Here is a 26,740-nt window from a genome sequence, read left to right on the forward strand (position 1 = left end):
CCTGAACTTTAGCTTTGAAGAGTTAGGATGAGTTGAAAAATTATGTACTTTGGTGCTGAATTGCCTTTGAAAACAATATTTTTTTCAAGAATGCATATTAAGATGGATTTACTTTAGTCTTATTTCTGTAGATTTAAACAACTTGCTTGTTAGGTTGCATCCACCCCTTTCCAACAAGTTGCTGATTATTACCTGCATTACACCCGCTAAATGTCTGACTGTAGTGCCCCATTTTTGTGTGTATGCATGTGCTTTCTTCCTGGACCCCATGCTTGTTGACCATTGAGCCGCAGCCATTGCCCATGCATTCCCCATCATCAGGATTAGAACAGTCTGTGGTACAGTTGAGGCGTTTTCTGTTTTAAAGCTGTAAACCTTCCATTCTTTGTCATGTCAGAGGTCACTGCATTATCTTGCGCATGTGCAATCATCCATGCACCTGGTGACAAGTGCTACTACCTTCATGGCCTGGTGAGCTGAACACACACCCAGGACCTTAGTAGTAGCAGATGGCCAGTATCCACTCCCTACCAGGGATGGGCATGGTCGTCTATCCTATGTCAGCTCCAGTAGGTGCCAAAGACCTCTAAATGAATTCCATTTACTTGTGTCAAAGTAAGGGGTTTATCCATGCATGCCAGCAGAGCATACATAATTCATTTTTGTGATGTGGAGGTACTTTTTTTTGTTTCATGTGTGTAAATTGGCTTATTTGCTAATCTGTCAGTGTTGTATCAGGCAAGAGTTATTTAAAAAATGCTCTTTTATGATGTATAGATTTTTCAGGGAATATTTAAGGACTGTCACAGTGAAACAGGTGAATGTGTCGTTGATACTTTTCAGCTACAGAATGCATTAGGACATTGGTTAGATTTCTTTTTTAGTATTGGGTTATGATTGAATACTAGTTGGCAGTACTGCAGTTTTAGCAGAATAGTTTGTTACTGGAGAGCTTACTGCCTTACTGTGTGGTTTGTATGCATTTCCTATTGAGACTGCTTGCTTACTTGTCTGTCTGTATGATTTGTAGTCATTGTTGCTGCTTCTGCCCGTTACATTGTTTTGACGTGGGATTGGGAATCAGCATGTCTTTTGTTGCTGCTACTGGATATGCTGGTTGCTTTCATCAGTAGGAAGCAGACATTGTAGGTTTTTGTAAAGGCCCTAACCAACCCCTCAACAATATCCCCTCCTTCATTCTCATCTGTCCCTATCACTACAATTAAAAAAACTGCTACAAAAACTTAAACCTACCACCCTTGCCGCAGGTAACTTACCAGTGAACTTCCTAAAAGTAGCAGCTGACTCCCTAGCTTACCCTGTTTCCATCCTTATTAACCTCTCCATTTAGGAATCCTGCATCCCACAGCTATGGAAAGTATCATATGCCATCCCTCTTCATAAAGGCGGAAGCTCCTACGATATCACTAACTACCGACCCGTAGCCATCCTAACCCCCTTATCTAAAATACTAGAAAGATGTATCCACTCTCAAGCTGTGAAATTCCTAAACTCTAACAATCTCCCCTCTCCCAACACTGCTTCCGACAATACCATAGGACAACTACAGCTCTCCTCTCTTTCACAAATAGTTAACCATCACAGAAATAATAACTTTGTATCAGCAGTAGTCTTAGACCTATCGAAGGCATTTGATATGGTGTCACACACCATACTACTAGACTCCATGGCCTCCCTATCATTTGCCCCTTCCACTATAGCCTGGTTTAAAAGCTACCTGTCATACAGACAACAGTCTGTCCAATGGCTAAACAAACTATCTCCACTACTCCCAACCACTATAGGAGTTCCACAAGGTTCAATATTAGGACCACTACTCTTCTCCATATTTACTAACAACCTTCATACCTCCACCCAACATGCCACACTTATACAATATGCAGATGACTCAACTCTGATCTGCTCCGCACCATCAATGACTAACCTACAAAAACTCACTCAGAAATCTTCACCTCAGTGGAAAACTGGATTACCTAGATCCAACTCATCCTCAATCCCAACAAGACCAAATTACTTATATTCGCTCCCAACAGAACTAAATCCACCCATCAACCTTTCACTGTCACATCCAAAAATGGTACTAACATCTCCCTCACTGACCACACCAAACTCCTAGGCATAGAAATTGACAGTAAACTACTATTTGATGTCCACATATCACAAGCACAAAGGTTCACAAAAAATGGGTACACTATACAGACATAGAAAATTCCTATCTGATCAGGCACGTATTACGCTAGCCCAAACACACCTACTGTCCACCCTTATGTATGCTGCTCCAATCCTTACCCACACAAGAAAACAAGACCTTGAAAGGCTTGAATCATGCTCCAATAAAATTGCCAGATTTGCTAGTAACTCCACCTTCAAAACCCATCACTGTCAGGCTTTACGTAAGCTTAAATGGTTAGAAGAACTTCAACTACTGAACTATCATCAGTTAGTACTAGCCTACAATGTTGTGAATTATCCTAACAAAACCCCATCCCTAAAACAACTAACCCAGTATGTGTCAAATTGCCTCCTCTGCTCCTCTGAAAAAACTCTCCTCTGCATCTCCTCAGCCAATAACTCTGCAGGTAAAGCTCTTTTCTCCCACAATATAGCCAGAAACTGGAACAACCTTCCCCCTACTCTAACCTCCGGTCCTTCCAACTACTCTGTTTAAAAAATCTTTCAAAGCACACCTAGTGAATTCTTGGCTATGCCCATGCATCACATAAAACCCCTACCTCATATAACGTCAACCTTCTAGCTGCTGACATAAAATTCTGCTGGTATGCAGAAACTCGGGAATCCCTACCAATAACCTGAAAATTTAATTTTTCTAATATTTTTGACTTTACATTTCCTACTTTTTTGTATAAAAGTGCTTATGACTAATATTCCCTATATGTGATTTCTACTACGTTTGATTATTATTTGTAACTTGTATGGAACTTTTCTCCCCGGACCTCCGCTGTAAATGGACCTGTCTCCAGTCGGACTACCCCGGTAAACAAATGTAAAATAGATAAAGAAAATTATAGTCTACTTGCTAGACTGAGACAGGACTTCAGCTTTTGTCTTGTGGGGGGAATGTGGTGCCTCTGCTTTGGTTGTGGTTTGTAACCACATCTACCTGTTTATGTAGTTTATGTATTTTAGTAACTTTTGTCTGTAACATAACTTTTATTTATTACTGGTAATTTATATTTTTGTGTTTAAATTTGTTTTCCCAGTGCTTCATGCATAAACACGTTTAACTTTAGAAGCTGCTTTCAGGTGTTTAATAGTGTTACCAGTTTTGTTTGTAATAGTGTTTGTACTGCGTCATTTTATGTGATCTGTTGTTGATGTGAGAAAAAAAGCCTTCATGTGTAATGCTGTTCATTGATGTGAATGAATGCTTGCATCATTTTGAAAGGTTCACTTAAACCAGTTGCCATTTTTATTGTTTGACTTATAAAATTGTAATGGTATGATTTCATTCTAGGACACCTTTTTAGAAATTTGTGACCAGTATTATTTCACAAATGTAATGCTGTAGAAAACTTTGCATATTTAGTTTGCATTTATTCATAGCCTAATACATCTTTAAATTTCAAGAAAAATTTACTTTGTTATAATGAGCTGAAAGCCTTAGTCTGTTATGGAGTTTGAAAACAAGGAAATTCCTGAGCAAGTGAGGAGAAATCCTATTTAAATAAAGTAAAGCTATGTTTCAGCATTATTAGTGTAGTATATATTCTGCAGGCTAGGAATTCATTCAGGTGTTTTCTAATTCAGTGGTTGTTTTAAATAGAAATGTTTTCATTTCAGTTAAAGAAAAGTTAACTGCAGATCCAGACAGTGAGATTGCCACAACCAGTTTACGGGTCTCCTTGATGTGTCCGGTAGGTTGAGTTTCTTTTTTCTTTTTAATGTTACACTTACTGTTGGTACATTGCGAGTTTAGTTCTGTTTTTCCATAAGCAAAAGTAGTGCATTGTCATTTTTTCATTGCTTGCTGTGAAAGTCAGCCCACTGTAACTAGCACATGTGTAGATATTTCTATGCATGCCTGTAAAAGAAATGCTTTGTGTGTGTGTGTGTGCGCGCGTGTAGGTTTATACGTAGAATTCCTACTTAAAGTAACTGCTAAAGCACAGTATATCAAGTGCTGTACTAAATGAATATGTATTGACAAATATTTAAGTCTGCATTAGCTGTACTTCTGTTATTCAAACAGAAGTGGAGTTTAGAGATAATGTTTTTATGAAGTACGTGTCGAATCTTTTAGCAGTCCTTTACTTTTCTGGTTTTCTAAAGTACCTAGATTGTACCGTCACCTACCGGATGAAAGAAAGTAATGTTTATCATGTTTCACTGTTGCTGTGAGAACACTTGGGTTTTCCTGTCCTGAAATCCCTCCTATCCCAGTGTCAAGACGTTAGTGCATAAAGGATTGCCATTAGACACCATTTCTTGCAGTCAGTGCCAGGGACCTCTTGTGCTCAGGGCATCAGTCTGTCCAAAGCCAAGGATTGAGCATCTGAAGCTAAGTACCTTTTTGGGGACTTTCCTTTAATGCTTTTTATTTGATTTCTATTAGGTAGAGCATTGTTGAGACTAATGTTAGTGTAATGTGCTCTAACCGATGTCAGAAAAAATTAATAATTGTCTTGCCTGTGGAAAGCAAATACCTCAGAGATTTTCATTCTTACTGCGTCACCTGTTTAGGCCCAGACCACGGCGTTCCTCGCTGTCAGTTTTGTGCCTTGTTCAATCCCCGAACTGTTTGTCGTCGGGCTATTTTTGTCGCTAAATTCTTTCGCTCTCATTCTCTGCATTCCGAAATGGCTTCGATAAGCCATCCAACTACTGATCTTCTAAAAAATTGTAAGGATAAAGACAGAGACACAATGCATAAGTCCAAAACTGCCGACGACGCTATCGTTAATCTAGTTGCCAGTCCGCCGGTACTCAGTGAGGTGCTTTCGCAGCCCCTGATACCCGCTTCTACAGATTCGCAGGCCTCTACTGAGACCCATTTGGAGTCCGGTATGCAGCGAGATGTTTCTTCGACTATGGAACCTGTGGATGTCTCTACCTTGGATGTGTCCGGAGCCGCTATGCAGGCACCTGCTTCTGAGGGTGTATTCATGCCTTCCGATTTTCATATTAAACCGACTTCGTTTCACACCAAAAATACCAAATTTCTCAGGTTTAGAGTTCATACTATGCCTAGGAAACAGATGACCAAAGCGCATTCTCAGGCCCATATGTCACAAAAACAAATGCTTAGAATGGCAGAAGACCTTACTACTTTAATTAGAGGAAGTCAGCCTTCCCCCTCAGAAAGACCAAGAACTGAATTTCCTTCTGATTCTTCACATCAGGAGTCTGATAACTCTGACCCTTCTGATTACCAGGACATACCCTTTTCTACCTATGAGGACTCTGATGCAGAGTATTCCATTCCCTCTGCTTCCCTACTAGAAAATGTTTCTTTTGGTGAAACCCTGCATACCCTTAGGGAGCATTTCCGCTGGGAGAGCCAGGACTACTCTCAGTCCAAAAAGAGACTCAGGGAATTTTTTAACTTGCCTCAGCACAGGCCTCTAGCTATCCCTCCTGTTCTGGGAATTGTAGATGTCTTCTTGGAATCCAGCCTTACCCCTGATACTTTGCCTCCAGCTCCCAGGAAACCTGACAAGTACTATAGAGTACCTAACTCCCACAAATTCCTTTTTAAGAATCCTACTGCGGATCCAGAGACCATTTCCCAGGGAACTAAAGGCATTAAGGCTACAACGGCCAAAAGTCCTACCCCTTCAGAAAGGGATTCAAGGGCTTTAGACAGATGGGGTAAGAAGGTATGCACCTTTGCTACTCTTACCATCAGGGCTTTAAATTGCCAGTTTCATATGTTAAAGTATCAGCAACATATTATGGAACTAATTAAACAGAAAATTATGTTGATTCCTGATTGTGCCAGACATAAAGATTTACAAGAGTTATGCATTCTGCTAACCAAGTTGGTAAACATACTTTGCAATGTGGTTTTGATGCCTTAGAAGCATCTTGCAGGGTTGCTGTCACTGGGTCTGTTCTTAGAAGGCATGCTTGGCTTAAGGAACAAACCTTGCCATGACCATGCCAAAGCAAAATTACTAGATGCACCATTAAACCAAGAGCATCTGTATGGCAATAAAGCAGAAGTCCTCAAAAGAATGGAGGAAAAAGCTAAATCTATGCAAATTGTAAATATTTCTTACAAGTACAGCCACCTAGATTCATTAGGCATTGGCCTTCAAAAACTGGTCTTTTCCAGTCCCTCCCAGACCTTCTCAGTCCAAACCCAGGGGCAGCAGACCACCAAGACTACAATCTCAGGGTGTGCACAGATCTAAGCAATGGAGTGCTCCCACCTCCAAAACAGGGAGTAGTAAGCCGTCCTCCTTTGGTAAAATTTCACAATGACTTATCCAAGTACTTGCACCTTTAGGAGGGAAACTTGCCGTACATGCCAAAAACTGGAAGTACATTGCCCAGGACAGATGGGTCCTAAACATTGTTTCCCAGGGATACAGATTCCACTTCCACTCACTCCCAACCCCAAGTGGATGGCCAGACCTCCCTCCAAATCAGTGGGCAGAGGCCCAAAAGCAAGTAATTTCTCTTCTCAGTATCAAGGCTATTCAACCTGTCCCAGCAAAGCAAAGGGGACAAGGCTTTTATTCCATACTGTTTCTGTACCCAGAAAAGAAAACTCTTGGCATCCTATCCTGGATTTGTCTATTCTCAACACCTTTCTGGTGGTACCAAAATTCAAAATACTTATTCTCGAACAGCTGCTTCCTTTGATAGCCAAGGACTCCTGGCTAGCAACCCTGGACTTAAAAGAAGCTTATCTGCACATCCCCATAAGGGAGTCGTGCAGAAAATACTTACGTTTCAGAGCAGGCTCTATGCACTGTCAGTTGTCTACTCTTCCCTTTGGCATATCTACTGTGCTCAGGGTATTCACAAAATGCCTAGCACCAGCCATTGCATATTGCAGGCAGAGAACAATTCAAATTTACCCATACTTGGATGGTTGCCTGATTCAGGTGGACAGTCAGGAACTGCTACTACAGCACCTCACATTTGTAAAGAGACTTCTAACTTCATTGGGGTACACCATCACTGAAAATAAATCACATCTGGTACCCTGCCAACAGATTGTATTCCTGGGAGCAAGCTTGAACACAACTTCCCAGATGGCATTCCTCACTCCAGAAAAACAAATTTATTTGACAAACTACTTCAATCTACTGGCGACCAAAACCCAGCTATTTGCAAGAAAAATACTGCAAGCCCTAGGGTTCATGGCCTCTTGCATTCTACTAATTCCATATGCAAGACTGCATATGAGGAAACTTCAATGGTACTTAAAAAGTCTCTGGTGTCAACATTCTCAGGACCTGGAAACAATGATTCCTATCATTCTTTGCCTAATGACAGAGTTCCTTTGTTGGGCAGAGGCCTGCTACCACAACAAGGGACTCCCTTTCACTCAACCCCCTACCACCCAAACCCTAACAACAGCCGCATCAGATTATGCATGGGGGGGCTCACATGGATTGACAATGCATTCAAGGCAAATGGAGCCCAAAACAAATGCACGTGCATATCAATCAAAAAGAAATATTAGCTGTACAGAATGCTCTGACAGCCTCCAAAGACCTTATTCTTCCAGGACAACTATTGGTAAAGACAGACAACACCACAGTTATGTGGTACATAAACAAGGGGGAACCCATTCCTACCCACTCTGCAGATTAGCCATGGCTCTGTGGAACACAGCCTTGAGCAACCAAGTGCACCTGCAAGCTCAATTCCTGCCAGGCAAACTAAATTCACTGGCAGATGACTTGAGCAGAAATCTCATGGACCCACACTAGTGGAAACTGGAACCCAAAATATTCAAGCTTTTGAGGGACACCAGATTGGGGGGGCACCAGAGGTGGACCACTTTGCTTCCCCTCAGAACTATCAATTGAGCAAATATTGCACCAGAACTCCCCACACCCAAGCTTGGAAAGTGGATGCCCTGTCCTTTACTTGGGAAAGCCTCACAATCTGTGCCTTTCCCATTTAGCCCCTCCTCTCAAAGGTTCTACTAAAGATCAAACAGGACAAGCCATGGACAATCCTGATTGCACCAGACTGGCCACGCCAGCACTGGTACCCTCTTTTGTGCAGTCTGACAGTAGTGCCACACATGACACCTGCCTCAGACCCCTTCCCTTATTATCCCAGCAGGAGGGCCAGATTTTGCACCCTCAGATCCAGACCCTGATTCTAGCAGCCTGGCTCTTCCCCTGAACTCATCACCAGCAACCCTCAGTCAGCAGGTGCTGGATGTCATTCTGGAGGTCATGAGGCCTAGTACTAGAAAATCCTATTCTGAAAAGTGGAAAAGATACTGTTCCTGGAGCCAGTCTCAGGGAATGGACACAACTGTGCCCAGCTTATCTCATTTACTAGATTACTTAACAGAAGTACTCCACAAAGGCCTATTCTTCTCTTCAGTTAAGGTTCATGCCTGTGCCATCTCTGCTCCTTATAAGACTGAGTCACCCCTCTTCTCTCATCCTCTGGTCAAACAGTTCCTGAGAGGAGCAAAAAATGTAAGCCCCCCACAAGAGAACTCCCACTCCTGCCTGGAACCTGAATTGCAGGCCCTTTTGGCCGTGGAACCCTTCATTATCCTCCATGCGGACAGGGTTTCCCTCAGGACCAACCCGTCATTTATGCCCCAGGTGGTATCTAGTGTGGCTCTAAACCAATCCATTCATTTGCCATTTTTTTTTCCCCTAATCCTCAAAATAAAGGGGAAAGGATCATGCACTCCTTGGACATTCACAGGCAGCTTAGGTTATATCTGGACAGGACTAAGCCTTTCAGAAAATCTGACCAGCTGCTAGTCAGCTTTGCTGCAGGGGCAGAGGGCAAGGCCATTTCAAAGCAAACCATTTCTAAATGGATAGCACACTGCATCAATTTCTGCTACAGACACCATGGGAAACCTACCCCACAGGGGATCAGAACACATTCCACTAGAGCTACTTCAACCTCTACAGCTTTTCTCAGGGGAGTCCCTACCAGGGACATCCTGGAAATTGCAACCTGGAGCTCTGTACACATTTTCAACAAGCATTACCACTTACCTATCTTTTCTAAATCCAGAGCTGGATTTGCCACAGCAGTCTTACAAGGCCTGGTTGCCAGCCCTAATGCTTCTTAACTAACTCCACCCATCCTCAGCTTTGGGAATCAACCCAAATGTGATGACTGCAACAGTGAAACATGAAGAACATAATGTACCCAACACTCTAGTCATAGGTGACTCTATAGTCAGGCACACTGATGTTCCACTCACCAGGCTAAACAAGGAGAAAGTTACTATCCGCTGCCTGTCTGGTGCCAGGATCCACCACATAATGTACTCACGCAGGTCACTCCACAACAAGTACAAATATGACTCTGTCATTGTCCATGTTGGTGTGAATGACCTGAGACGTACCTCCCTGGACTACATGAAAAGAGATATGGAGGAGATCTCCGATCTTGTAGCCCAGGCAGGTATGACCCTAACCCTGAGTAGCATTCTGCCATCACCCAGAATGATACCACAGTACAAGGACAAAATGATTGACTGACTTCAACAATTGGCTAAGCTTCTGGTGTCATTCTAAGGGAATCCAGCATCTGTCTGCCTGGGATGACATGATCGACAGACCACGCTTCTTTGCCAGAGATGGCCTGCACCTTTAGCCCCTTGGATTCCGGATACTGGCAAAGGCTTTTGCCACTCCTATAGTGCCTTTTTTAGGCAAGGTTCAAATGATAAATTCACCACTGTAACAGGTACAAGCAAGCAAAATCTGAGGGCAATGCTACTTAATGCTAGAAGTCTAAACCTCAAAATGCACTCACTTGAGGCACTCCTTAAAATGGAGAACATCGGCATCTGTGCAGTGACAGAGACCTGGTTCAAAGCTCCAGAGTGCACCCCTGCATTACCAGGCTATAATTCATACCACACCTTTCGGCCACCAAACCCGGACCGAAACACTAAAGGTGGAGGCGTGTCCATATTAATTAAGGATATCCACACCTCCAAGCTAGTTGCTCAGCATAATGCATCTGAGATTATCCATGTTCAACTAACTCTGGGCAAAACCGCAATCCAGATTGTAGCTTGCTACAGACCCCCCACCATGCCCCAAGATTCCCACTCCTGTTTTCTTGATACACTGGAAAATATTAAGGTACAACCCAACACCCTAATAATGGGTGATTTCAACTACCCCATCATTAACTGGGAAAACTACTCGTGTACCAACTCTTTTGCTCAACGTTTTCTGGAATTCATCAATTCCAGAATTCCAGTGCCTTGGATCAACTTATCCACACCCCCACAAGGGGTAGCAATATCCTAGACCTGGTCATCAGCAACATGGGCGATCGGTGTTCCACACCAGAGGTCAGCTCCTCATTGGTCAGATCCAACCACAAGCTAATCACTCTAGACATCCACATCCCGCTCCCACCCCCCATTAAGAAAACAACCATAAAAATTTTCTCCAAAGCCAACTTCACGCTTCTTAAGACAGAAGTGGCAAACTTCACGACATCCATGCAGATAGATAATAGAGGTACGACTGCTGAATCCTACACAAATGCACTTTATAAGCACTTACACGAGTGCATATCCCTAACAGAACCAAGATGATATCCTCCAAAAAAAGGAAGCCAATCTGGTGGTCTTCTGCCATAAATAAACTCTACAACAGAAGAAAGAAACTGTTACAAAAAAAGAGTAAAATCCCATGATTAGAGGAACTCCCTGGTCAGCCTCAGTAAGAAGCTGAGATCCCTCATAAAATCCTCCAAACTAGCTATGAAAACAAAATCGCCACTGATTCTAAAGACCGCCACAAATCATTCTATAGCTATGTCAAGAATCTCAATGGCAGTACTCAGATCTGCTCCGAGTTACAGCACAATGACACAAACTATACAGAACCAACTGATAAAGCCAACATCCTGGCAGATAAGTTCAGTGCTAACTTTACCCCCCTATCACTCACTAAAGGGCCCATCTTTATACCGGAAGAATGCAAAGTTCCTGTAATCACGGCTGCACAGGTAAAAACCTCACTCCCCAAAGCCAAGAATACAGCATCCATGGGACCTGACAACATCCCAGGCTGCCTTCTGCCCGAACTACAGAATGAACTGGCACCCCACCTAAGTATCATTTTCAATCATAGCCTCACCTCAGGCTTTGTGCCCATTGAATGGCACACCGCAACAGTTATCCCACTCCACAAAGGGGGGGGAGGGGGCGCCACAACAGACCCTGGGAACTAACGCCCCATTAGCCTGATGAGCGTGGTCTGCAAGGCCATGGAACGTATCATCATGGGACTCGAACAAAGACATTGGAGATCTCCAAACTCTGGACCCCACACAGTTCGGGTTTGTAAAAGGCAGATCATGTCTCCTAAACCTGATAGACTTCTTTGAAGCAGTCTTTGAAGCAGTCAGCAAAGCCATAAATGATAGTTAGGTGGTTCACACAGCCTGTCTAGATCTCACCAAGGTGTTCAACACCATCCCGCACTCTGGAATTATAGATAAACTCACTAAACTAGGTATAAATCCCTATGTCACAAGGTGGGTTGCCAACTGGCTTACTGACAGAACCCACAGTGGCAAAGTAGCAGACTCCAAGTCAGACTTCAGACCAGTGACGAGTGGAGTACCACAGGGTTCAGTCCTGGGTCCTTTCCTGTTTGGTACTGAAGTACAGGCTAACACAGAAGGTCTTTGGCTAACTAAATTCGCAGATGACTGAAAACTAGGAGCCATAATCGAAACTCCTAATGATGTGGACATCCTGCAAAATGGTCTCACTGAGACAGATGCCTGGTGTCAAAGCCATGGTCTCAAGCTCAGTGCCAAAAAGTGCATTGTCATCCCCTTTGGTAAAAACTCTGTACCTATGAACTACCACATAGGCGGTAGTCTATTTAACATCGAAAGTGTGATAAGAGACCTTGGGAAACAGGTGGTCAGTAGTCTCTTATTTGATAATCGCATCGCCACAGTGGTCAGGAAATCCTTAAGTGGCACACCTCATCACAAAAGGTTTCTCATCCAGAAAAAAAGAGGTCATTGTTCCCCTCTACTCAACACTCATTAGACCCATTATAGAGTACGACACCTCTTTGGTATGTACCTCACAGGACATATACAACAACTGGAAAGGCCGCAGAAATACCTCACAAAGAGGATTACTGGCCTCAAACAGATGTCCTACGCAGACCTACTCAAAACAACTCCAGCTTTACTCCCTCGCATATCGCCTACTCAGAGGCAATGTCTGCCTAACATACAAAGCTATGTCAAATCCAGAGCTGTTGGACATGCTCCACTTAAAGAAATCCCAATCCCTCCGAGCTACACGCTCTAGGGACCTAAACCTTGTCACCACAATAAACAGAACATGTTGGATGGATAGATTCCTGTCCCAGAGACTTCCCATACTCTGGAACAGGCTACCTATCTATGTCAAACAGAGCTCCTCATTAGCACTCTTCAAGAAAAATCTTGATCGGATGGGTAATAGGAAATTCACCCCGGGATCACTTCTGTGGTTCTGCTTGACAGGGGCACAGGAAATAATTTTCTTGGGTGGCGAAAGTCAGGGTACCTTTTTGGATAGATTTGTATAGGCCCTAGGGCCAATAGCCTAGTACCTACCTATGAACATAGTACAGTTGTGTACACTTACCATAAATGTAGATGTCTGAGTGTATTCACTGTTGCAGTCCTGGTTACTCTCCCTCCAGCCCTCTGACTTCTCTTTACTTCTACCTATCTGTTTTGTTTGGCATATCTTGGTATTTGCTTTTTGCTGGGGGTGTTACATATGTAATTGCTTCCTGTTTTGGGGGCTCGACATCTGGGGCAAGAAAAACTGTTGTAATGGCATTAGCCGCGTGTTTTATACCCTTGACAACCTGGCGTCATGGAAGAATCGACAGCATTCAATGCAGAAATCCCAAGATTCTGGTATTCAGGCCGACTGAAGGCTACCTGCAGGCAGGTAACCCAAATGTGATGACTGCAACAGTGAGTAACACTTTAACATCTACATTTATGGTAAGTGTACACAACTGTACTATCTTTCACCTCTGGAGTCCTCTGATTCCTTTAACTTGGACAATGATAAGTTGACATATGTGGAACAGCTTTCAACAGTGTTATATGCCAACTCTTGAGTCAGATGACATCCTTTCATCAGGTTCAATTCCTGAGGATTTTTCCTTTGGAGAGAGTTTGCATAAGATGAGTCTTTCATTTGGGAAACTCGGGACTACCCTCAGTCCAAGAAGAGTCAGAGAATTTCTTACTGTTCCTGACTATAAAATTTCTGGTAGCTCCTCTAATCCCAAATGTAGTGGATGATGTCATGCAGGGCACATCTCAGCAGCCCGACTCCCAGACCCTTTACCTCAGGAAACCTTACATTTTTACAGGGTCGCAGATTCTAATAAACATCTTTTTAGAAATCCTGTGCAGGACCCCCTGAGTTGGTTTCCTTAGAGTTCAGGGGAAGCACTACTAAGAAATTTTTGTCTTATGACAAAAAGGGTATAATGCCTGACATATTTCAGACAAAAATGTATACCTCAACTACCTTGGCTTTGAGAGCTTTAAATTTCTAGTTTCATGTGGTTAAATTCCAGGAATGATTCCTAAACCAAATGAAACAGAAGATGGAGTGGTGCAGAACAAGGCTCTCTAAAAGTAGTAGCTGGAACTTTGCAACACCAGTTCCCGGATTGCTATAGACTCTACACTGTGGCTTATCAAATAGTGTGGCTGCCTCAGGGTCAGTAATAGGTGATGTGCTTTGCTTAGAGAGCAGTTTTATTTCAACCTTGTCAAATATGAAATCCTTTATGCATCCTTTAACAGGGGTTTGGTCTTTGGACTTGATGCTCAAAATGTTTTTAAAAGGCTAAAGGGGAAGGTTTAAATTGTGCAAACTGTCAAGGACTTTCTTCAGGCCCCACCTTCTAGGTTCAATAGGAACTCCCTATGTGGTCTTCCCAGTCAAAAATCTGAAGCACGAGTACCAGAAGGGGTAGATGGCATAGATGGTGGCAAGAACTGACAGCACTGGGTTCCAACACCAGGGATCCAACAGGGTGAAGCCTTGGCTCAGACGCCTCCCTCAAAATCCGACCACAGCTATTGATCAAAGCTAGTGGGCAGACTCTCACACTCTTCTAAACCAATGGAAAACTATCATGCAGGACAGATGGGTCCTAGAAATCAGAGCTGGGTACAGAATACGATTTCCTTGTCTCCCAAGGTTCTTGGGAATTATTTTAATGCCAAAAAGGTAGAAGAGAGAGAGACTCAAATCAAAAGGTAGCACAAGAATCCATAAAACCAGTCCTTTTAAAAGAGTTAGGAACAGGATTCTATTCCAGACTGTTTCTGATCCCAAGAAAAAAGGAAACTAGAGACCCACATTAGACCTCTCATTTAAGCACACTCCTTTTGCTTTCCCTCGTTCAAAATGCTAACTTTACAAAAACTTCTTCCCGTGGTCTTTTTCCTCAGGCTGCCATGGTCACCTTGGAGTTTAATGGATGCTTACCTCTGATTCAGGTCAGGTAAAACAGTGTCCTTCTATTCCTATGTTGCAGTATTCATACTGTGTGATTTTTCCACCTCAAGCGACCTGACATCGGCTCCTATACAAAAGCTTGAGCCTGGCTGCTGTAGGTGCGTGGGATGTCACACGCAGGGCCTTAAACCAGGGACTATAAATGCGACATCTGCACGCACAGACCTCAGAACTTTTCAACCGCAGACCACGTTACTTCGACCACTTCGCGCCTACGACCAAAGACTTCTAAAGATAAGTACCTTGTTGGGGATTTTATTCTCTTGCATATGCTTGAATTTGGTTTCTGTAGATTTCCCTTTAGCTGATGTCTGAGAAAAAGAGCAAATGTAACTGCGGGCGTCAGATACCACACAAAGACTCTTATAATCGGTGTGTGTTTTGCTTAGGAAAGGAGCACAACCATAAGGCCTGCCCCATATGTTCTTCGTGTTTCACTGTTGCAGTCATTACATTTGGGTAATCTGCTGGCAGGTTGCCCTCAGTCGGCCTGAATTCCAAAGTCTTGGGTCCTGCATCAGTTGCTGTCTTCTCTGCCATGACGTCAGGTCATCAGGGGTATAAAACATGCAGCCGATGTCATTTTCTTTAGTCTTTCTTGCCGCTCGGTGCCCAAAGCAGAAGCATTTCGCAAGTGCCGGTTGGCCAACTACTGAAATATTCGAGTTTGAGTTTCAGAACCGAAGTCTTCACTAAAGCTAAGTACCCCTTTGGGGAAACTTTTTTCTTGCTTTTTACCAATGTCAGAAAAAGTTAATAACTGTATTACTTGTGGGAAGCAAATACCTCATAAGGATTTCCATTTATACTGTATTCCTTGCCTAGGCTCTGATCACAACGTGCCTAGCTGTCTGTTTTGTGCTAGATTTAACGAACGCGCTATTAAGCGTCAGTATATTTTTGTTTCAAAGTATTTTGGAAACAGATTTAACTACCCAGAAATGTCATCAGATAGCAATCCGACTACCGGAGTACATAAAAAATGCAAAGAAAAGGACAGAGAAAGGCAGTCGAGATCCAAAACCGACTACGAAGCTTCTCCTAAGCCAGTCGCCGGTACTCAGTGAGGCGCTTTCGCAGCCCCTGGTACCCGCTACCTTTGAATCGCAGGCCTCTACTGGCACCCATGTGGAGTCCGGCATGCCTCAAGATACTCAAGGTATTGGACCGACGGATGTATCTCCCTCGGATGGGTCCGGAGCCGCTGAGCAGGCACCGGCTTCTGAGGGTGTATTCAGACCTCAACATTTATATATCAATCCGACGACAGCTGCAAAACCAAAGACAAAAGCAACTTCTAAAACTAAAAAAATGACGCATAAGCTACGTGCACAGGCCTCTATGCCTAAAAAACAGATGATCAAAATGGCTGAAGACCTTATTACCTTGATCAGGGGTACCCATCCCCTTCCAGATAAGAGGCCTAGGCAAGACACTGATTATGAATCTTCAGATCAGGTTTCTATTTCTTCTGATTCCTCTTCTGATCAGGAATTATCTATACCTCCCTATGAGGATTCTGATGCTGAGGAGTCTGTTCCATCTGCATCTCCTCCTGAGGATTATTCATTTGGAGAAACCTTGCATACTTTGAGGGAGCATTTTTACTGGGAGAGTCAAGACTTCTCAGAATCAAAAAAGAGGCTCAGGGATTTCCTCCTTCTCCCTTAGCACAAGCTTTTAGCCATTCCCCCTGTTTTAGACATTGTGGATGATGTGTTTTCGGAGTCAAGCTTGACCCCTGACTCCTTACCTCTGGCTCCCAATAAGCCTGACCGATATTACACGGCCCCTGACTCACATACATTTTTATTTAGAAACCCTGCTGCTGATCCTGAAACGATTTCACAGGGCCTAAAGGGAGATAAGGCCTCAACAGCAAAAAATCCTACCCCCTCTAACAGAGATTCAAGGGCACTAGACAGATGGGGAAAAAGGGTTTATACATCTGCAACCTTGGCAATCAGGGCCTTAAACTCTCAATTTCATATGCTTAAGTACCAGCAACATGTTATGGGATTGCTGAAACAGAAAATTATGGTGATTTCAGAATGTGCAGAAAATAAAGTATTGCAGGAATTATTGCATGCTGTTGAACAAGTTGGAAAGCATACTTTGCAATGTGGTTTTGATTCTTTAGAGGCCTCCTGCAGGGCCGCAGTTACTGGATCTGTGATTAGGAGGCATGCCTGGTTAAAGGAACAAAAGTTGCCTGATCATAGGTTCATAGGTTCATACTAGGCTATCTGCCCTAGGGCATTTATAAGCCTAGCCAGAGTGTGTTTGGCTTTCGCCACCCATTTTAAATTAATTTTGCTATGCCTTTTTTTGAGGTTAGTATACTGTGCCTCTGTCTAACAGTGACACAGAAGTGATAGCCGGGGTAAACCTACGATCTCCCATCCACTCATCAAGATTCCTCTTGAAGAGAGTCAATGTGGGACTCTGCCTAACCTGGACTGGGATTTGGGATTTTATTCCAGAGTGAAGGGAGCCTCTGGGTTATGAATCTGTCCCTCCAGCATGTCCTGTTTATTTCAGTGCTGAGGTTCAAGTCTCTCGAGCACGTAGCTCGATGGGATTTGGATTTTCTGAGGTGCATGTCCATTAATTCCGGATTGGACTTGGCTTTATATGTCAGGCACAGATCGCCTCTGAGCAGGCGGTATGCCACTGAGTAGAGCTGGAGTTTCTTTAACCGGGCAGCATATGGCATCTGTTCGAGCCCTTTGATCCTCTTGGTGAGGTACTTTTGGGGTCTTTCCAGTTGCTGCAGGTGTCTGGTAAGGTACATCCCAAAAGGGGCATTGTACTCAATTATGGGCCTGATGAGTAAAGAGGTACGATGAGCTCCCCTGATCTAGATGTGAATCCCTTCATGATTAGGTGGGCTATATAAAATGTTTTTCTAACCACTTTGGCCACGTGGTTGTCAAATGAGAGATTGCCATCAACTTGGGTCCCCAGGTCCCTAATGACTTCTTCTGTACTTAATGGATTACCACCTATGTGGTAATTTGTGGGCACTTTGTTTTTGCCAAAGGGGATGACTATACACATTTTGGCATTTAGCTTGAGGCCATGGCTCTGGCACCAGTTGTCTGTTTCTGTGAGGCCCTTTTGGAGGATGCTTGTGTCGGCTGGAGAGTTGATTATGGCGCCCAGTTTGCAGTCATCTGCGAACTTGGTCAGCCACAGTCTTCCGTGTTGGCCTGTACCACCGAGAAATATATACCGAACAAGAGAGGTCCCAGGACTGAGCCTTGTGGTACGCCACTTGTAACTGGTTTGGAGTCTGACATGGCTCCAGCAATTCTAACCATGTGGGTTCTGTCCTTGAGCCAGTTTGCAACCCATCTAGTGACATAGGGGTTTATATTTAAGCTGGTGAGCTTATCTATAATGCCCGAGTGGGGTATTGTATCGAAGGCTTTTGCGAGGTCCAGGTAGGCTGTGTGGACCACCTTCCCCTCGTCAATGGCCTTGGTGACTGTTTCAAAGAAATCAACCAGGTTTAAGAGGCAGGATCTGCCCTTAACAAAGCTAAACTGGGTAGGATCCAGTCTCTGTAGGTCCCTAATATCTTTATTTATGAGGTCCATGATGATCTTTTCCATAGCTTTGCAGACCAAGCTAGTCAGGCTTATGTGGCGATAGTTTCCAGGATCCGTTGAGGCACCACCTTTGTGGAGAGGGACCACTGTTGCTGTACGCCACTCTTTGGGTACATATCCTGTAGTAAGGCTAAGATTGAGCAGTAGTTTTATGTTTGGGTTTAGCTCTTCTTGGAGTTCATGTAGGATGCAGCCCAGGACACCATCTGGTCCCATTGATGCTGTGATTTTTGCTTTGGAGAGGCGGCTCTTACCTGAGCATCTGAGATGTCAGGGGCGCACTCTGTTGGATAGATATTTGCCCTTTGGTGGAGAGGGGAGAAGTTTGCACTGAATCTGTCAGCTAGGATGTTGGCAATGTCTGTGGGCTTGGTGTATTTTTTATTTTGGACTAATTCTGAGCACATCTGGGAATTCCCACCCAGGTTCCTAACATAACTAAAGAAAGCCTTGTGATTATCCTTAGTGTCCTGTGCAATTATTCTCTCAAAGCTGGCCTTAGACGATTTTATGAGTGCCCGTAGTTTTTTGCTAATACTGATCAGAGATGCCTTCCCTTTTTGGGATTTTGCTCTATCATGTAGTAGCTTCCTCCTTCTGTTGTATAGTTTGTTTATGGCTGGGGTCCACCAGACAGGACGTCTGCCTTTGGAGGATTGGGTCTTGGTTTTATTTGGGATTGCATGATCCATGCATTCCTGAAGGTGTTCATAGAATGCGTTTATAAAGGATTCTGCGGTCTGGGCCGTATTTTCCACAGGCCCGTGGGCTTTGAAGGATTTCGCCTCGGTTTTGAGGTGTGTGAAATTTGCTTTAGAGAAGTTTTTCACTGTGATTTTCTGGGCAGGGGGTGGGGTCGGGATGTGAATATCCAGTTAGATTAATTTATGGTCTGACCTTACCAGTGAGGGATACACTTCTGGTCTGGAGCATAGTGTCCCCATGTTGGTGATGATCAGGTCCAGTATGTTTTCCCCTCTTGTGGGAGTGGTAACAAGTTGTTCCATAGCATTTGAGTTTATAAATTCTAGGAACCTTTGGGCTAGGGTGTTGGAGCTAGAGTAATGCTCCCAGTGTATGTTTGGGTAGTTGAAGTCGCCCAATATAATGGTGTTTGGAGAGACCTTCATATTTTCCAGTATTCTCAGGAAGGCCAAGTGGAGTTCCTGTGTTTGGGAGGGTGGTCTGTAGCAGGCTATAAACTGGAAGGCAGTTTTACCCACAGTTAGTTGCACATGTATAGATGCTTCGTGCTGTGCCACCAACCTGGAGGTGTGGGTATCTTTGACGAATATTGATACTCCCCCTCCTTTTGTGGTTCGGTCCAAGTTTTGGGGCCGAAAAGCATGGTATGAGGTATAACCTGGTAGTGCTGGGGCGCTCTTGGGAGCCTTGAACCAGGTTTTTGTTACTGCACAGATATCGATGTTCTCCATGCTAAGGAGAGTTTTGAGTGCGTGCATCTTGAGGTTTAGACTTCTGGCGTTGAGTAGCATTACTCTTAGTTTCTTATTCCTTGTGATACCTATGGAGGTGGGTTTGTCTTTTGAGCCTTGCCTAAAAAAGGCACTATGGGGGTAGCAAGAGCCTTTGCCAATATCCGAAAGCCCAGGGGTGACAGGTGCAAGCTGTCCCTAGCGAAGCATCGTGGCTTGTCGAGCATGTCATCCCAGGCTGATAGGCATTGGATCCCCTTTGAATGACACCAACACTTAAGCCAATTGTTAAAGCTAAATTGCTAGATGCACCTTTACAGCATGATTCTCTCTTTGGTATTAAGGCAGAAGTGGTTTTAAAGAAAATGAAAGACAAAGCTAAGTCTATGCAAACTGTTAAAGACTTAAGTGCAGCCTCCAAGATTCAGTAGACACTGGCATACAAAAAATTGGTCCTTTCCTGTGTCAGACAGAGCTCAAAGGGGCAAATCCAGATGCCCTAAGGGTTCCAGATACCAGGCGCAAGACTCATATAGGTCAAAGCAATGGGGCGCATCCACCTCCAAATCTGGAGGAGATAAAGCGCAAACCTACAGAAAGCAATCCCAATGACTTCCCTCTGCTTACACCAAGCACTTAACTTTTGGCAGCACCCATAGTTGGAAAATAAGCACTTTTTGCTCAAAATTAGCAGTTAACCCAGGACAAATGTGTACTAAACATCGTATCACAGGGATACAGATTCCATTTCCACACACTGCCAATGGCAAATGGTTGGCCAGATCTGCCAAAAAATCAATGGGCAGAGGCACAGAAACAGGTTACGTCACTCATGGATATGAGGGCCAGTCAGACAGTACCAGAACAGGAAAAAGGATAAGGGTTTTACTCAAGACTGTTCTTGGTACCCAGAAAGGACAAGGCCTGGTGGCCAATACTGGATTTATCAATTTTGACCACATACCTGGACATTCCAGAATTCAAAATGCTGACTTTGCAGCAGCTTCTGCCCATGCTGGGCAAGAATGCTTGGCTGGTGACTTTAGACCTAAAAGAGGCATACCTGCATGTCCCTATAAGACAGTCGTGCAGACGATTCCTCAGATTCAAGGCTGGCTTAATGCATTACCAATTCTCTGCACTGCCCTTTGGCTTATCTACTGCGCCAATGGTCTTCACAAAGTGCCTGGCACCAGTAATTGCATTTTGCAGACAAAGAAGTATACAAATATATCCTTACTTGGACGACTGTCTCATTCAGGCAGAGAACAAGGACACTCTTCTTCGACACCTGGCGTTTGTGAAAAGGCTTCTAACATACCTAGGGTACACAATAAATGAAAACAAATCAAAACTGGTACCCTCCCAAAAGATAACATTCCTGGGTGCAGCCTTGAATACAACTGCCCAGATGGCTTACCTCACGCCAGACAAACAAAGACAACTGACTACTTACTTCAAACTGATGGCAACGAAATCTGCAAGACAAATTCTGCAGTCTCTGGGCTACATGACATCCTGCATCCTACTAATTCCATATGCAAGACTGCATATGAGGAAACTTCAGTGGTACCTAAAAAGTTTATGGAGTCAACATTCACACAGTCTGGAAACAATGATTCCTCTCATTCCCTGCCTGCAGCAGGAGTTTCTATGGTGGGCGAAGGCCTGTCATCAAAACATGGGACGGCTCTTCACTCTACCCTCTGCCAGCCAATCCTTAACAACAGACGCATCAGATTATACCTGGGAGGCCCACATGGCAGGAAAATGCATTCAGGGCATATGGGCACGAAAACAAATGCATCTACATATCAACCAGAAAAAGATGCTAGCTGTTCAAAATGCCCTAACAGCCTTCAAGGACTTGCTTCATCCAGGGCAATTACTGATAAAGACGGACAACACCACAGTCATGTGGTATATAAACAAGCAAGGGGGCACACACTCATACCCCCTTTGCAGATTAGCCATGGCACTGTGGGGACACAGCTTTGACCTACCAGATACATCTTCAAGCTCAATTCCTGCCAGGAAAACAAAACACTCTGGCAGACGATTTAAGCAGAAACCTTATGGATCCTCACGAGTGGAAACTAAATCCACAAGTCTTCAGCATGATAACAGAGAAATGGGGGAGCCCAGACATAGATCTTTTTTGCGTCTCCTCAAAATTATCAATTGAAAAGTTTCTGCACAAGGATGTATCACAGACAAGCATGGAAAGTGGATGCTCTGTCCTTCAGTTGGAAAACCTATCAGTTTACGCCTTTCCTCCTTTGCCTCTTCTACCCAAGGTCCTCCTAAAAGTCAGACAAGAGAAGCCAAAGATGATAGTAATTGCCCCGGACTGGCCCTGCCTATACTGGTACCCAATCCTAAGGAACTTGTCTCAATACCCAGCTTGGACCTTGCCTAAAAGGCCGCACCTACTGTCCCAGCCAAACAATCAGATCCTGGACAATCAGCTACAGACTCTGAACCTGGCAGCATGGCTAATCATGTAATCATACAAACAACACCTCTCAGTAAAGCTGTGATGAATGTCATTTTGGAGGCCAGAAGGCCTAGTACTAGAAAATCTTATGCTGACAAATGGAAGAGATTCTGTGCTTGGAATCAAGCACAAGGAACTGATGCAGCAGAGCCACATATTCCTCAGAAATTACAATACTTGACTGAGATGCTTGACAAAGGCCTATCTTTCTCATCAATCAAAATCCATGCCTCTGCCATTTCGGCTCATTACAGTACAGAGCCACCAATCTTTTCTCATCCTTAAATAAAGCAGTATCTTAGAGGAGCCAAAAATTTAAGGCCTCCTAGAAGATCACCATTACCTGCATGGGACCTCAATTATGTGTTGGAAAAGCTCACTCTGCCACCATTTGAACCAGCTGGTACCGCTGATATAAAGTTCTTACCATGGAAGACAGCTGTGCTACTAGCAGTAACTTCAGCAAGAAGAGTTTCAGTGCTACAGGCCCTCATGGCTGTAGAGCCTTTTATCATATTTTACCCAGACAGGGTGTTTCTGAGGACAAATCCTTCTTTTATGCCTAAGGTTGTTTCCAGTGTGGCTCTTAACTAAACAATTAATCTGCCAACTTTTTATCCAAATCCACAGAACAAAGGGGAGAGAATTCTGCATTCCTTGGACGTACACAGACAGCTAAGATTCTACTTGAGCAGGACTAAAGCTCTAAGAAAAACTGAACAATTACTAGTGTCATATGCTGCAGGATCAGAAGGAAAGGCTATTTCAAAGCAGACAGTTTCAAAGTGGATAAGCCACTGCATCCGTTTCTGCTACTTACACCATGGTAAACCTGTGCCCAAGGGCATTAGGTCTCATTCCACCAGAGCTGCAGCTACTTCAGCAGCCTTTCTCAGAGGAGTACCAACCAAAGACATTCTAGAGGCTGCTACTTGGAGTTCTGCTCACACCTTTACAAAGCATTACCATTTACCTCTCTACTCTAAGTCCAGGGCAGGCTTTGCCACTGAAGGGCCTTATAGCCGCACCTAATGCTGTTTAGCTCCAGCCTCTCAACCATAGCTTTGGGATTCTATCCAAATGTAATGACTGCAACAATAAAACACGAAGAACATAGTACAGTTGTGTACACTTACCATAAATGTAGATGTTCGAGTGTATTCACTGTTGCAGTTCAGGTTACCCTCCTGCCCATCCCCCTGTCATTCTAAAGTTTATCTTTCCTTCTTTATCTTCTACAATCCATGTGGTGTATTTGCTTGTAGATGAAGGTAAACTTTATATTGATGCATGTGTGTGTGTGTGTGTGTATGTATATATCTATATATATATCTATCTATCAATATATATATATATATATATATATATATATATATATATATATCTATGTATAGTTGTATATATATATATATATATATATATATATATATATATATATATATATATATATATATAGTTGTATATATACATATATATATATATATATATATATATATATATATATATATATATATATATATATATATATATATATATATATATATATATATATATATATATATATATATATATATAAAATATTGATACCTTTTGGGGGGCACCTGACATCTGGGGCAAGAAAAACTAAAGAAAATGGCGTCGGCTGCATGTTTTATACCCCTGACAACCTGACGTCATGGAAGAGAAGACAGCAACTGACGCGGGACCCAAGATTTTGGAATTCAGGCCGACTGAGGGCATCCTGTCAGCAGATTACCCAAATGTAATGACTGCAACAGTGAATACACTCGTACATCTACATTTATGTAAGTGTACACAACTGTACTTTGTCAGTCCTTCATGCCAAAGACCGGCACTTCATTTGTATTTGGAAAATCTAAGACTAAAACGCCTCACTCTCAGGATGGATCCTGAGTTGGCCGCCCAAGCCAACCGAGGAAGAAGGCCAAGGTTTCCAGGCCTTCTCCTGATGCTGCTCCGCCATCAGATGTCCAGCCGACTACCAGTATAGGGGCTGAGGGACTCTCGATTTTCTCCATCAGCTTTGACAGTTCCCCTGGAAGAGGTTGTTTCGACAGTCAAAGAAAGCACATCCGTGGAGTTAACCCAGACACCGGCCATAACCAACGTCGAGGGGGAACCAACACTTGGTCGGCCGACTGAAATTTCTCCTATGCCAGCCCAGGCCTGTGTTGCTAAGCCTTCCCCTAAGCCTACACCATCTAAGAAAAGACAAAGCACTTGAGCCCCATGCCTCAAGTAACCCCAGATTGGCAGTCATTTACCAACTCACTAATGCAGGCCTTCATGGCTCTTAGGCTCTCAGGCCCTGCACCTTCCACCATTCCTGTGCTGAGCCCCAGGCCAGCCTCTGTTTCCTCCCTACCTTTAACCACTACACATCAAGTAAAGAAGAAGAAACAGAACAGTCCTACTCCTCCTCTGAGGAGTCCATCTCCTCTGTCTCTGATTGCTTCACCTGTGGATTATTATTCCCCAGATGAAGACTCTATTGAAGGAGACTCCCCCGCCAGAGGACATTACCTTTGAGGAAACTATCACAAAAATGCAGGACTACTTCAAGTGGGACACTGCCTTAATGTCAGATACCTCGAAAAGATATTTTGAACTTCTGCAACTTGAGTCACCTTCCCCTTCAGTGATTCCTCCTGTGCTTCCAGCTTTCCTGGATGCCTTTAATTCTGTTTCCAAAAGCCCAGACTCTCAACCTCCTGCCCCTAAAATGCCAGATAGATTTTACAAAGTGCCTTATGACCACGCATTTCTGGTGAACCCCCCCCCCCCCCAGCAGACCCAGCAGTTATTGCTGCGTCTCCAAATAGACAGTCTAGGCAATTACCCTCTGCTTCACTTTTGCCAACAGATAGACAGCAAAACCATGGACAGAATGGGTAAAAAGATATATACCTCCGTCACCTGAACTTCAGGGCTATTAACTACCAAACCCACATGGTTAAGTACACTCAGGACCTGGTCTCCCAGGCTTCCACCTTGTACCCCAGACCGTCCAACCAAAGCTGACATTACGTCAAAGTTGTCCCTAGCTACACAAGTAGCCAGACACTCCATCAGATGCAGCTACGATGCAGCAGAGGCTTCAGTCAGGGCTGCTGCCTGTGCATCTGCCTTACACAGATACTCCTGGCTTTGCTTACAACCTCTACCAGAGGATTTCAGATCCAAAATCATGGATGCTCGTTTGGACCACAACCTTTTATTTGGGAAAAACTTAGCAGAACTTTTCAAAAACTTCCAAGAGAAAAGCAAAGAACTACAATACATTAAGTATCTGCTGGTGTTCCCCTTCCCCAGATATTATAGGAATTACCCAGCAAAACCATCCTTTGTCAGAAGGACTCATTATACTAAACGCCCACAGGACATCAAGGAGACAGCCTTACTACAGAACTCCCAACTCTCAGCCACCAGCCTAACAGCCCTTTGCAGACAGAGGAGGGTTCCTCCTTCAGCGTGACTGCCTTGCTTAACCGTCTCTGTCCGCCCGCCGTACCTCACTGCCTCCCCTTCTGGAAATCCAGCACAACAGATCTTTGGGTTCTCTCCATCATCCAAATAGGATACTTCCTATCCTGGAAGGAAAGACCAAAACTAAAAAGAATCCCTTTCCCTCCAAGAAACCAGCTTCATCTGTTCCCTCCCATTTTGGAAGAACTCCTGCCTCAAGGAAGTATAGAAACAGTTCTCTCAGGACAGGAAGGACAAGGCTTCTATTCCTATATGTTCCTAGTTCCAAAAAAGGATGGCCCTTGGAGACCAATCCTAGGCTTTTCATATCTGGACTTGTTCCTGAACATTCCCTCCTTCAAGATGCTTTCCCTTCAAATGCTTCTCCAAGCCTTCATGGTCACCCTTGACCTAAAGGATGCTTACCTACACGTTCCTATCAGGCCATCTCACAGGAAATTTCTGCAGTTTACTGGCTACTCTTCACACTTTCAGTTTACAGCCTTGCCATTTGGCTTGTCTACAGCGCCGAGAGTCTTTACAAAGTGCTTGGCCCCAGCCATTGACTATTGCAGAAACAAGGAAATCTAAATCTACCCTTGTTTGGACGGCATTCTCATTCTGGCCAAATCAAAGTCCACCCTACAGACCCATCTCAAGTTTACCATGACCCTCCTCCACAACTTGGGATTCACCCTAAACCTTCAGAAATCCTCTTTCCGTCCTCAACAGGACAAAGTATCCTTAGGATGCAGGATCAGGAGAGATCCTTTCTCCCATGGACAAAGTGCAGTCTCTCTATACCCATTTTCAAAGCCTCCTTTCAGAATCTCATCTCTCTGCAAGACAATTTCTGCAAGTCCTAGGTCTCATGGCAGCTACTGTTCCCTTGCTCCCATTAGCCAGGAAGCTCATAAGAAAATTCCAATGGTACCTAAAGAATGTGTGCTTTCAGAACCAACAT

The 26,740-nt window shown here is 43.8% G+C and overlaps 1 protein-coding gene across 2 annotated transcripts in view; it reads left to right on the forward strand.

The window, feature by feature from the left end:
• The window catches only part of PIAS3 (protein inhibitor of activated STAT 3), a 1,163,468-nt gene that overhangs the window by 670,634 nt on the left and 466,094 nt on the right, over window positions 1–26,740 (forward strand). For both annotated transcript variants that reach the window (XM_044079722.1, XM_044079721.1), the window contains exon 8: window positions 3,823–3,896. In XM_044079722.1, coding sequence (XP_043935657.1) covers window positions 3,823–3,896 — 74 coding nt within the window. The remainder of the gene's footprint in view (window positions 1–3,822; window positions 3,897–26,740) is intronic.

Source organism: Protopterus annectens, chromosome 8.part0 (assembly GCF_019279795.1).
Source record: "Protopterus annectens isolate FY-2018-M chromosome 8.part0, PAN1.0, whole genome shotgun sequence".
Taxonomy (NCBI): Eukaryota; Metazoa; Chordata; order Ceratodontiformes; family Protopteridae; genus Protopterus; species Protopterus annectens.